Here is a 13,902-nt window from a genome sequence, read left to right as displayed (position 1 = left end):
AGTAGTAGTAGTAGCAGGAGGACGGATGTGTGTATGTGTAGGAGAGAGAGGCAGATGGTTGTCTGACAGTCAAGAGTACTGCCGGCCCTCTGACTGTGTTGTCACTGTTGCTGTCAGCAGACTGAGTGGATTACGCCAGACTACAGGACCCACATTCAGTTTATTGGAGTTGTAGCTAGATTAAAGTTGGCCAGTCACTGGACCAAACAGAGATTAGGGATTACATTAGATTAGATTACACATGGCTGGCAGAGTCACAGACGGATAAAATGTGCCGCTCTCTGGCATGGATGGTGGTACAGGCTAGGGTGTGTTTTTATTTCTGTTGATATTAGATAAATATGCTTGTTTAAAGCGATCAATAAATCAAATCAGCAAATTAGGGTTAGGTTAAGGCACTAATCAGACCAATACAGACCTCCATATTCTATCACACATTATGCGCAGCTATTGTGCTCGCTGGGGGGATAAATAACTAAATGAATAAATAGTAGGGCTGTCAGTCGATTAAAATATTTAATCGTGATTAATCACATGATTGTCTGTGATTAATCACAAATTAATTGCACATTTTTTATCTGTTCAAAGTGTACCTTAAAGGGAGATTTAAGTATTAAATTTAAGTATTTAATACTCTTATCAACATGGGAGTGGATAAATATGCTGCATTATGCAAATTAATGTATATATTTATTATTGGAAATCATTTAAGAGTACAAAATAATTACAAGTATTGTCCAGAAACCCTCACAGGTACTGCATTTAGCATAAAAATAAATGCTCAAATCATAACATGGCAAACTGCAGCCCAACAGGCAACAACAGCTGTCAGTGTGTCAGTGTGCTGACTTGGCTATGACTTGTCCCAAAGTGCAAGTGTGACAATGTGTCATACATTGGGAGAAATACGGGAGAATTGAGACCCCGGGAGGAAACCGGGATAGGGCAATGAAAAACGGGAGTCTCCTGGGAAAATCGGGAAAGTTGGCAAGTATGGTAGCAAGTGGCCACGGCTTGCTTTCAAGGGGTCTAGACAAAATTTTCCTGAGCTGACTTATGATCATGGCAAGTGTTTCTCCCATCTACTCCTCCATGCGACACTTCTCCAAATAGCCGTTAATGTGAGTAAAATAAGGTGTCCCTTATCACCTAGATGAAGAACATTAATTAATAGAGTTTAGTTTTTAGTTGAAAGTTTATTGTGTGCTGCACCTTATCCAGCTTCACTGACGGATGTTGCCAGACCCCACCGTGATGTCAAGGTGTACACACCCCCCGAGTACGTTTTCTACATCACTGCAGCGAGGTTAGGACTTCACCCGCTGGAGGGCTTTTATTCAAGTGATTTCCCAAAGCAATCAGACCAATCATGTTAACAGTAATCCCGAAGCATTCATTGTAATGAACAGTTTAACATCTGTATCACAGATGTAATTACCAAAATGAGGACTTTGATCAGCGTTGTAAACATCTGTGTTTTTTTGACTGAGCTTCTGCTTGCGAGGGTGAAAAGGCGAAAAAACAAGATACCGAGACAGAAGTACTGAGAGACTCAGACAGAGAGAAAGAGTCGGAGGATCTGCCGTTTGATGTGTGGGAAGTGTCGCACTCGATAAGGGATCCGTGAAATAGGTGATTTCACAGTGTCCCTGTGAAGCCCTGCTGAATAATAAAGTGTTGGGAGGAGAGGTGAAAAGCAGGAGGGAAGGACGGAACAACAGGACGGAGGTAGAGGTAGAAAATGATGGGGAGGTTGTGATAAGGAAAGAGAGGGTGAGATTGCAAGAATGAAAGGAGAGGAAATAAGGAAAAAGGAGAGGGTGCGTGTACACATTCAAAAACACTCCCGAGGTCTGGGGCAGCTTGACAATTTAAAAAATGGCATATATTTTGCTTTGATGTTTTTCTTTCACGCTACAAAGTTTTGATAAGGTAGCAGCCATTATTAAGTTGCATGAATTTATTTAAAAAAAAGAAAATGAATTCACCAAACTGACTTCCGAGCTGTCCCCGCAACCCAGCGTCTATATTTTCGATATTTCTTCACGCCTTGTGAGTAAATCTGCGAAGGTTCGAGTGGCAGTAATGAATTAACCGTTCATTCATGAATCCGAATCATAGAAACAAGTCATCTAATTAGACATTAATCGCCAATAATCACAGACAATTCAGTCTTTTGTCGGCCGATAAGCTTGATGATTATATAATGGGTTCCTGCGGCAGCTCGGCTCTATTATGTCTCTATTTCAGCCCATTTGTTTTCCGTGTTGTTCACAGTGTGGGAGCACTGTGTGGTAAAGTGCTCGCTAAATGCTCCCATACATTGTTTTTGCTGTTGTTTGCTATTAATCAAATGAATCGTGATGCATTACCTTGTGGGTGGTTAAAAGAAATAAGTGCACAGCCTGGTGCTCTGCTCGTGTGTCTTACTTTTGTTTTTAGATATAAAAGTAAGTGGTGTTTGCTCTGAAGCTGAACTGAATTGAACTTGGAATAGGAATGGATTAAAGGGATAGAAGTCGGAGAGTATAGGTACTTCCATAGTATACTATACTATATCCATACTATCATAGTCAGTGTAATACTTACAGTAGATGACGGTGATATTAGGGAGAACACCAGGGAGCTGAAAGTTTCCTTCTCACTGTTGGCTATATTGTTTGTCATTTCCAATATAAAACAGATGTTTTTTTCTGTTTAAAAAGTACAAACATCAGAAGACAACAAGTAGGCTATACTCACCCATCTTTCGTAGTGGTTACGTCTCCAGTAGTGCTGCTATTTATTTTACAATACCGAATAGTCATTTTCATATTTGAATATCTGTTTTCTTTTTTACTATTTCAATATATATATTCAAATATAGAATATTTGTTAACAGCCCTACTTTTTTTTGTCAACTAAGTCTGGCTTCTTTGAAGAGACTATAGATACGTTTAACTCTCAGTTCAGTTCCCCGTCGGAAAGAAGAAGGAAAGTGAAAATATTCTAAATATAGTGAACACTTAAACTGATATTGATGTTTTTTTTAGGTGAGCCTTTCTTTTAGGTGGCTAAAATACGTTTTGCTGCTGGCCCCGTCCACAGCAGCACATACAACCCCACTTCAGAACACCCCCTTTTAACCTCTTCAACATGGCTAATTTGTGAGCTCTAATTGTTGAAACATATCCCTTTTAGTGACTCAGAATAACATTTGGTTAACATATGCACATTTGGAGTCTCCAGATGTCCCTTTTTGGACATCCGCCTGTAGAATCGTCATTTTGTTGCTGTCTTCAATTTGAGACTAATGTTGGTACTTTCACTGGAAACTTTTGGAGGTTATAGTCTGTGTGTGGTTTAGGAGCTGCAGCCTCGGAGTGGAAGACATTAAAGAAGACAGATGAGACATTTTGTAGATCAGAGCAGATACGATATGGGATAGAGAGTGGGTAGGAAATAAGCTCGTCATGGGTGCGTACAGTTCCTTTTGACTTGTATAGAATCCTACTTCTGTTGAAGTATATCATGTTTCTTGTTACTCTATCTTTTACTATTGCCTTTTACCTGGTTGTTTGGCATTCGGTATTCATTTAAATGTATTTTTAAGATTTGTATGACCTCAGTAGTCAGACGGCAGTAGAGAGATGAGATGAAATAAGGGAAGAGAGATGGGGAATGACACACAACAAAGGTCTGGGGACGTTACGGTCCTGTTGCGACTTTTATGAATTCCTGAGTGACTGAAATGTTCGAGTTTCAACTGCAATATGTTGTGTGAAGGATCAGTTTCTAGGCCATCAGAGTGGTACGAGATAGAGCAGGTATAGGCAGGCGGTTAAGTTGCAAATAAAAAAGATGAGAGCAGCTTTGGTACTTTACAACCCTAATAAAGCCATCTTTCTCTCTGTCTCCTATCTCTCTTTCATTCTGTCTCCTGGTCTCTCTTTCTGTCATTCTCTGAGGGTAGTTAAAGGATAATAAACCAGATAGTTGAAGGTCTGTATTGATTTTGGTGGTGCTTCAGACAGATAGCGGTCTGAGAGGCTTATGTTCTGCACTGCGATAACGTTGCTCTTATCTGAGGCCAGAGTTGTTACACCGGAGGGCTGCACTCGTCCGCTGAATAGCTTTCACACCCTTCTCTAACCTCTCTCTGCATGATATAGAAGCATGGAAACAAACCGAAAATGGCAACAGAGACGTTAATATGCGCTCCGCTGTTACCGTGCTGTAGGTGCTCATTAGCAGATGTAACACGCACTGGAAGTGTTTAAACCAGGAAGTGTGATTCCACTGTTGCTAAAATGAAAGTGTTGCTGGGGCCCTGTCTACACGCCTTCACCATGTTTCCCCCCCCCCCTCTGTATGTCTCATCATCTCTCGCCTTTTTTTTCTCCACTCTTTTTTTTGTCAACCCTCTCGCTCGTCTTCCATCCCTCCTTAAGGACCCCCTCTGTCTCTTCCATCACCTCCCATTCTCTCTCTCTCTGCATTGGCATTTCTCAAACGCGTCAAACAAAACACTTGTTTGTTTAGTCTCAGTCGCTGAGTTGTGGCGCTAAAAGGCGTCACATTGTGTAGCTTCTGTTGACTAAAAGGCTGCTTTGGGTGTTGTATTATGGACGTTTTGCATCCGTGCTGTTTGGTGAAAAGCAGGGAAGTTTACGGCCGAGAAGGAACGGGCAAAAAAAGATCTGATAATTAGATAGTTCATCTTAAATGTGCACAAAATATAGACATCATTATGTATGTGTTAAATGCACAGAAAACAGCAGTACATTACAATAAAGGAAGCTTGAAACGTACACATTTTACAACTTGAGTAGGCAGTATATTTTTGGCATCATTGAGCAAAAATAACATACAACAATTAACCTTTCAGCATATTATAATTCAAGTGTTCTGAGAGATAATTAGACTTCTGCACCTCCTCATGGCTCTGTTTTCAAGCTTTAAAAAATCTAGACCAAGACTTTGGCCAATCACAGGTCATTTCAGAGACAGAGAACGTTCCTATTGGCTGTTCATTCAACGGGGGTAGCTGTCAGTCACCCTGCGAACTCCGATCAAACAGTCAAACTAGGCAGCGCTGATCAAATATGAATCAATGTGTGCTCCGGCTGGTGGGCGGTGCTTGGTATTTCCTCAACTGGTCTCAACACGGATTTTCATTTTACAGCTAAACAGAACACTACAAGATGTTACTGAAAACATTTGAGGAGAGAAATAGGCATTACAGTAACAGAATATTGATTCATATTTGATAAGCGTTGCCTAGTTTGACCGTTTGATCGGAGTTCGCGAGTGACTGACAGATGCTCAGAGACGGCAAGGCTCCAGCTCGGCTCTGATTGGTTGTTTTCCTCTGGTCTGTGAAATCTTTCAGATGCCATCAGGAGCGCCGGAGGACATCGGAGGACAATTGTCTCATGCACTACTGTCAGGATATAGTGACTGTTTTATAAAAATAACTATTTTAATAATATTTGCTTCCAATCTTACCTGCTTCAGCTTTAAGTAATAGATGCAGCCTTCCTCCGAGGATTAGCACCTTTTATCTATTATTTATTTATTTATATGACTTTGCTTTTAAGTAATCTAATCTTTATTTATACGTTATATACTAATGAGCTACTGGACACCTGCATTACCCCAAGGGGATGAATAAAGTGTCTTCTATCTTCTATTTCATTTATTTTTCAAGCAAAAATCCCCAAACAGCTGCTAGTCCCAGCTTCTTAAATATCATAGCATTTGCTGATTTTTCTGTTTGTTTTTTTTATCACTGTAAAGTGAACACATTTGGGTTTTGGACTGTATCGGACAAAACAAGCAATTTGAAAACATCAGTTTATCTTCTGGGAAATTGTGCTAGTTGTTTTTTTTTCCCTTTTTTTCCCTGACATTTAATTTTTTGGAAAATCTTTTGACAGATTCATCAATTATTTAAAGGAAAACTATATTATTTGCAGTAGCCATAGCTCAAATTTATACATATTTTATGTGTGGAGTGACACATGAAGTTTACGTATATAACTCCAAATCTTTACAATCCCTCATAGGACCCCCCTCTATTCCAAACCTTTGATTAAATATAGCATGGCGTACTGCATCCACTTTTGGTGGATTTAAACTTAGATTTTGGTGTATTATTACCAGTTAAGCTGCTGGGAAAAAGAAGCCCCCTCTCTCATCGTCGCATCCCAGCTATACACCATTTAAGCATTGAGTGTGTGCGATTGGGTCTCTGGTTTCAGGCTTTTAAGATGTTGCAGATAACACTTCTGTGCGACCATCCACTCAGGATACAGTTACTGTGTTTGTAGCGATGATTTATTCCCCCTGGAGTTCTGCTGAGGCTATTGAAACCTAAACGCTGTTTAGCATTTGCAGGAGAGGCTCACACACACACACACACACACACACACACACACACACACACACACACACTATCGGGATGTTGCCTGAGGGAGCATTTTGCCTGGTGAAAAGCTCTTTATGTGTCAGAGACTCTCCAACTGTCCCTTTGAGAGACGGGCCAGTTCAGGTTACAACAGGATGGCTTGATGATTGCCGCAAACGCACACAACTGAGCTCACTTGACTTCAGAGCTTACAGAATAAATTACCTCCAAAATCTTAAAATGGAAATTGAAACTTTTGCAAAAAAGCAAACACCGTCAGGCTAAAAGAAAGTTTTCTCCCGTGATAACGTCGCCGCTTTTGAAATCTGCCGTCAGCCAAACTGTGTACCCTGAAAGCTGTGTGCCAGATGTGTAGAGTCATAGTTGACTTCATGGGCTCGTCTGCCAGCATCCACTGAATAGCAAGATATAAAGGGATAGTTTAATTGGGCGCAGGTGCACCTTGTTGCCAGATTGCAGACATTTTTTTGAGCTGCCTTGGAACCTGAAATAATCTCAGTAGTTGAGTAAAAGCCCAATGGACTGCGCCAAATAACCTCGGAGGAACTCGGTGTAGCTAACAAACTTGAATTCCAAAGAAGAAACTGTGGGGAAAATATGTCGAAAAGCATGATAGAAATAACTCGACAGGTGTGCATCACTGTGTAATATAGAAACCATAAACCCCCTCTTCTCACCACCGTGTTTTTGGACTTTTTTTTTTTTTTTGTGTGATTTTGCTCTTTGATGTTTCATCTTCTTTAATATTTCATAACGTGCAATAATCACAGCGAGCATTACAATTAGCTCTGCGCATGTAAACATCAAAGCATGAGGTGTCTTCAAAAGAGGGACGTCTTATAGACGCTGATGGTACCCAACAGATTTTACAACTTTGGCACCATTTCTCTCGTGTTTAATCACTGTTTATTAGGACGTGGTGTCAGTCATGTTAAATACTGGAATTAAACAAAAGATGCACTGAGAAGCATCGAATAAAACTGCTGGATTTTTACTACCCAAGCAAATTAATGTTGGTGCTTGAAATTGTCTTTATATCGTGTGTGTGTGCAGCACCGTCCCCGGTGAGTGTGGTGAGAAAAGGTCTTACGGGGAAGAGCAGCATCGCCCTTTCTTGGGCCGAGCCTGATCGCCCCAACGGCATCATCCTGGAGTACGAGATCAAGTATTTTGAAAAGGTAAAAATATATATTTTTTTGCTCCTTATACTCCTTATACTTATACAGATGTTTACACAGATTACACAGAGGTATTGATTTTGCATGCACTCTTATGCTTAAGTGTATTTTCTATAGAGTACACTGTGTGTATTGACAAATAATTGCTTCATGGTTTTGCGAAGATTATAATTAGTCTCTTGGGAAACTGTTAATTACCACATAACTTTAAACAAAATGCTGCATATAAAACTTGTTTTTTATTTATTATTAGGTGTATTGTAAAGTTGACACATATTGACTCAAGTATTTTTTTTTAATTGGTGTTTATTTTGTCAATGCCATATTCACCTGTATGCAAATGAATGTAATTATATACAAGCATCACAAACAGCACCACACAACATCTGTATACTTATTACCCCTTTACACCTGGCATTAAATTATGTTTTGAGTGATCGGACTGCAATCTGAATCCAATCTTTTTTTTTTACCTTTTATTTATTCGGGGGACATTCACTGAGAGCAATGCTCTTTTTCAGGAACGCCCCATTCACATTCACACCTGGAAGCTGCCCAGTACATCCACAGTCTGGGGTTAAGGGCCTTGCTCAAGGGCACCTCAGTGGTGGTAATGAGGGAGGGGCAAGCGCTGCTTTTACACTTCCCCCCACCCACATTTATCCTGCCGGTCCGGGGGATTGAACCAGCGACCTTCCAGTCACAACCTCGCTTCTCTAACGTCAGTCTACCACTGCCCCAATTGTGCATTAATCGTGCCTAATTGCAATGTGACCACATTGAAAATCGTAATGTTAGGGTACCACTTAGTACTATTTTTTTTGGGCTCCAGAGCTTTGGTAGTAGTCATCAACAGCAAAAGTTCAAAGCTTCAGCCTGGTCTGTGTGTGTGGAGGCGGGGCGAGGCTCAACCTGCGGCGCACTCTCAGTGCTCCTTCGGTCACTGTCCCGCTGTGACCAGAGAGATCACCGCCACCGCTGTGCTCAGCGTCTCCTCTCCTTATTCCTTTGTGTGTGCGAGGGTAGCCGTACCTTAAAGTCACGTTTGCAGGCCCTCTCCCTCTAAACGGCAGCGTTTTGAGGCATTTCCTCTTAAGCCTTTCAGAGAAAGCGATCGAAGACACATATTAATACCAGGCGTAAATGTAATCAATTTAAATCATATATAGATAGATACAATCTGGATACAAGACACATTTTAATGCCAGGTGTAAAGCGCGTGTGTGTATGAAGTTATCTGGTCGAGGACTTTCAAATGAAGTCTATATTTCACGCATTTGAGAATTTGCTAAAATAAACTCCTTTCGTCAATGGAGTTTTGCGTTATAAAAGCCTTCTTCTCCACATATTTAATGTGTTGTATTCGCAGAAACGTATTGACCAAGATTGTTCAAATTGGCCCTCAGAGGTGCAGCTGAATATACATTCAATTTAGCTTGAAGGATTTCTTTTTTACTGAAGTGCCCTCTGAGAAAAGCCTTACCTCAAAAAGTCTCTTTCATGTGACAGAGCTATAGCTGTGTGGGTTTTTTGTAACTTAGAGGGGTAGAGAGAGCAATTTGATGCTTCTATTCAGATCATTGTTCCCGTGCCCTTCCTCCTTTTCTCTCTTTAGTCCTCTGATGTCGTCTTTTTCTGGGAAGGTCAGAATAAAGGTATACAGGAGAGAGCAGAGCAGGGTTTGTGGTCGGTGGTTAGCTAATGGCTTCTGGCTAATGGAGGGGGCATTTAGCTGTGTTTAAACCTGATGTGGTTACAGTCGGGGAAACTGATCCTTACCACACATGCATTGCACGAACACACACTCATGCGCGTACTACAGGTAGCTTGGCCCATACAAATGTGTGGAAGAATAGGGGGAAGAAAAAATGTGCAGACAGGAAAGATGCACATGTGCGACAAATAATAACAAAAAAATGTTTTTTTAAGGCAAGTGAATGAATTACAATAACCTCCTCTCTCTTTCTTCTACAGGAGCAGGACTCCAGTTACACCATTATAAAATCCAAGGAGACTGAGATGGTGGTGGAAGGCCTGAAGCCCTCCTCAGCCTACATCTTCCAGGTCAAACATGGTTTCAAAATATTATAAAAAAAGGCATTCATAATCAATAATGTGAGGACATTAGTCCGCACTTTAGTCTGAGTTGAGAAGAGGTGCAATTAGAACGAAGTTGTTGACTCAAAGAGAATACCGTATGTAAAAATATGATGTGATATTTGCTTTAAATGTGATATATTTGGATATGTTGCATTGCAGGTGCGAGCCAGGACCTCGGCAGGCTATGGCGCATTCAGCCGGCGTTTTGAATTCCAGACCAGCCCTTACTGTGAGTACACCTGAGAGAGAGCAGAGCATAACAAATTCAACTTGTACGTGACTCCCACCTGCTTTTCTTTTAGAGGCTGCATCAACAACAGGTGCCAGGTGTGCTTTTGTGTGTGTACTATTTGTGTCTAATCCCACCTCCTTTTCTTTGGCAGTGACTGCGACCAGTGAGCGCGCCCAAGCTTCCATAGTAGCGGTGGCCATCACGTTGGCTCTGGTCCTACTGGCGGTAGTCGCTGGATTCCTGCTCAGTGGACGGTAAGACATAAATACATAAAGCAACTTTCGGGAAAGCATGATATACTGTATGTGTGCAGGTGTAAGCACATGCAATTATATTGTATGCCCACACACATTTCTCTCTCCTATCAGGTGATTAGGATATCTGCAGCACATTAAAGGGGACATATCGTGCTCATTTTCAGGTTCATACTTGTATTTTGGATTTCTACCAGAGCGTGTTTACATGCTTTGATGTTCAAAAAACACATTATTTTTTTCATACTGTCTGTCTGAATATACCTGTATTCACCCTCTGTCTGAAATGCTCCGATTCAGCGCCTGTCTCTTTAAGAAAAAGCCCAGTCTGCTCTGATTGGTCAGCATTTTCCGCATCAGCGCTCTCGCCATCTTCACAGTGTCACTACAGCCAGGGACTCGCTGTGTGTGTGTGTGTGTGTGTGTGTGTGTGTGTGTGTGTGTGTGTCAACTACACAGATTTTAACGGCATTTCTACCGGTGACTGTATAGTTGTGACATCACAACGTCACGGCTTGTTTTAAAGGCACGGTTTCTGAATAGGCGCTGTGTGCGTTTCTCTGTGGATTGTGAGTTTCAATACTTTCATAGTATTTATAAAGCACCTAGACCTGCTTTATGATCTAAAAGGATATCTCACTTTCTACAATATGGGACCTTTAAATGCTGCCAACAGTGCTGACATGAATACAAGTTCGTAGTGACGTCTATCATCCTCTCATCTTTTTTAGCATTTGACATTATTGGATGATGAGAGTGAACGTTACTGACATTGCTCACTTCAAGGCAATAAAGACAAACAGCACAGCAGTCATGTAAATTCCTGAATATGTGGATATATGTTAGCAATAGGTCAGCGGAGGACATCCCCTTGTCCTCCTTTGACCTATTGCTGACTGACAAAAAGACCACTATCAACTCTCATTTGTGACCCAGATATCTCTGTGTTTGTAGAGCAGCATTATGGGATTAGATTCATGGCTCGAGGTTAGAGATTAGTTATAGGTCAGAAGGATTAAAGAGTTGCTTTTTAGGTTATAGCTTTAGGGTTTGGTGCATACAAGCCAGTGGAGTCTTCTCAAGTCTGGTGACTTGACAACTTGGCTCTGTCTTACATCAGCATGTAGTACTCCATACATAACACACTCTACCTTAATGTTGTCTCGTATGACCTTCACCTAAACCGTGTCTTGTAATTGGTACAACCAGTGCATACACATAACATTAACAAATGCAAATACTTTATATAGCAAAGAGAAGCTTTCAAACACAAGCAAATCAAGTAATCAGTGGTGAATATGTATAGTTACTTGACAGAATGATCAGATAGATAGACAGCGGGGGGCTCTGGTGATGTTCAAGGATTAAAGAGAAAACCAGAAAGAAACAGCGGTGGTTTTGGTTTAGCCAAACGGGGATGAGGATCGCTCTGGTTTTTGTGTGGGGGGAAGGAGAGATGGGAGGAATGCCAAAATTTCCAGCGATGGATTTGGGACACAAGCAGCACAACCCCCCCTCAAACCGCTGTATCCCCGCCTCCCCTCCCCCTCCCACCTCCGCCTGCATGACCCTTTCAGGCTACACACGCATTCGTAGACTTCCCAACACACAGCAGCAGCACACATGTGTAGACACATACGCACGGATGCATGTACAGTACGCATGGGTTAACACGCCCACACACACACACAGAGACGCACACATGTAGGAAGTTAGAGGGCCGGCTGTGCATGAGCGCGCTCAAACCCCTTGACTCAACAGATCCGGCAAACTAAACACCCTCCGGCAGGCACACATGTACAAAACACACACACACACACAGACACACACAGACACACACAGACACACACAGACTCCCCTCCCCCAGATTATCCAGCTGCCGTACCAAACCCCCCCAGGCCAAGCCTGGCTGTCCTACAGAGAGCCGTGATGGGGAAAGACTTGGACATGACCCGTGTGTGTGTGTGTTTGTGTGTTGTCGATGTGTTCATGCACCAATGGGCTTTTTGTCTTCAAGAACTCAGAAATGAGGAAAACATTTGGTCGACTCTTGGTTTTACAAATTAATAATAAATAAAGTAAATTAATAGGGCTGTCGAAGTGGACGCGATAATAACGCGTTAACACAAATTTGTTTTAGCGGCACTAATTTCTTTAAGCGCATTAACACAAGTTGCGATCTTTTGGTTTGGTTGCAGCAGGCTCAAAAAACAAAAACTGGTGATGATACTGGTATCATTTGAAACTAGACAACCCAAGGAATCCATTGGTACAAACCATGTCATACTAGCTTGTCGTGAAGGAGGTTAAATCACACTCCAAACTTGTGCGAAATGTTGGCGAGGAAAAAAACGGAATGGCCATTTTCATTTGACTTCTGACCTCAAGATATGAGAATGGGTTCTATGGGTACCCACGAGTCTCCCCTTTACAGACATGCCCCACTTTATGATAATCACATGCAGTTTTGGGGCATGTCAAACTGACACACTGGCAGCTGTTGTTGCCTGTTGGACTTGAGTTTGCCATGTTGTGATTTGAGAATATTGTTTTATGCTAAATTCAGTACCTGTGAGGGTTATATCTGTCATCTGTCATTGTTTTGTGTTGTTAATTAATTTCCAATCATAAATATATACATACATTTGCATAAAGCAGCATATCTCCCATGTTGATAAGAGTATTAATTACTTGACAAATCTCCCCTTAAGGTGCATTTTGAACAGATACAAAAAAATGTGTGATTAATTTTTTGCTTAATCGTGATTAACTATCGACAATTATGCGGTTAATCGGGATTAAATATTTACGATTGACAGCCTTAGAATTTACCTAAAAAATATACCATTGTGAGTGTCTCTGTGTCCGTTCTGTCAGTGTCATATGTTTGCGTGTATAGGATCAAGTTTATCAATCCTCCTGTCTCCTAAATATTGAAAGACGGAAGCTTTGAGCACACAGACACACATCCGCACAACAAACAAATTAATACCCGTTTTGGCCTATATACATCAGGGGATACGCAGACACGGGCATAAGGGAGAAGGATATGATATGGATGCAGACAAAAGGTAGTGACTGAAGGAGTTTCTCTTCCATGCTCTTTTTCTTTCGAAGCAACTTGACCAAAAAGTCTTTATCGAAAAAGCGCAAGACTGCTCTCTCCCCCTGCCAAAAGTCAGAGTTGATCTGTTGACATGGGCTTTCTTGGAAAACGATATAATTTGAAAACTGCAGTCCTTTGCTAATGTCTAAAAGGGCTGGTAGTTTCCAGCATTTTCAGCAATATTTTTGAAGTTAGCAGAACCTATGAGGAAATAAAAAGCTTATCTTGCAGTGAGATCCAAGTGTGATCGTGTTGTGTGTTGGCCAGGATTTGCTTTACTGTGTCTGGGTGGGCCTTTTTTATGGTATCTTTACTGGGATCTCTGTCTGTTACCCTTTCTTCTCTCTGAGTTTAAATGTCAGCGTTTTGCTCTTTGTTTAGATGTAGAGTAGATAAAATGCACGAGGGGCGTACAGCATTTGGTGCTATCTCGTACTAGAAATTGGACATGTCTGTAGGCAAATTATGTAGGGCTGCAAGTAATGATTATTTTCATTGTCTATTAATCTGTCTATTATTTTCTCAATTAATTGATTAGTAGAAAATGTCGATCAGTGTTTCCCAAAACCGAAGAAGACGTCCTCAAATGTCTTGTTTTGTCCACAACTCAAAGATATTCAGTA

At 41.2% G+C, this 13,902-nt stretch overlaps 1 protein-coding gene across 1 annotated transcript in view; it reads left to right on the top strand.

Moving 5' to 3' along the window:
• epha5 (EPH receptor A5) overlaps positions 1–13,902 on the top strand; it is a 71,905-nt gene that overhangs the window by 38,411 nt on the left and 19,592 nt on the right. The window contains exons 6-9 of the mRNA XM_074617448.1: positions 7,463–7,587; positions 9,562–9,651; positions 9,847–9,916; positions 10,071–10,173. Coding sequence (XP_074473549.1) covers positions 7,463–7,587; positions 9,562–9,651; positions 9,847–9,916; positions 10,071–10,173 — 388 coding nt within the window. The remainder of the gene's footprint in view (positions 1–7,462; positions 7,588–9,561; positions 9,652–9,846; positions 9,917–10,070; positions 10,174–13,902) is intronic.

This window comes from Sebastes fasciatus, chromosome 19 (genome assembly GCF_043250625.1).
Source record: "Sebastes fasciatus isolate fSebFas1 chromosome 19, fSebFas1.pri, whole genome shotgun sequence".
Lineage (NCBI taxonomy): Eukaryota > Metazoa > Chordata > Actinopteri > Perciformes > Sebastidae > Sebastes > Sebastes fasciatus.
The sequence above is the reverse complement of the archived record's forward strand: the minus strand, read 5'-3'. Positions and strand labels throughout refer to the sequence as shown.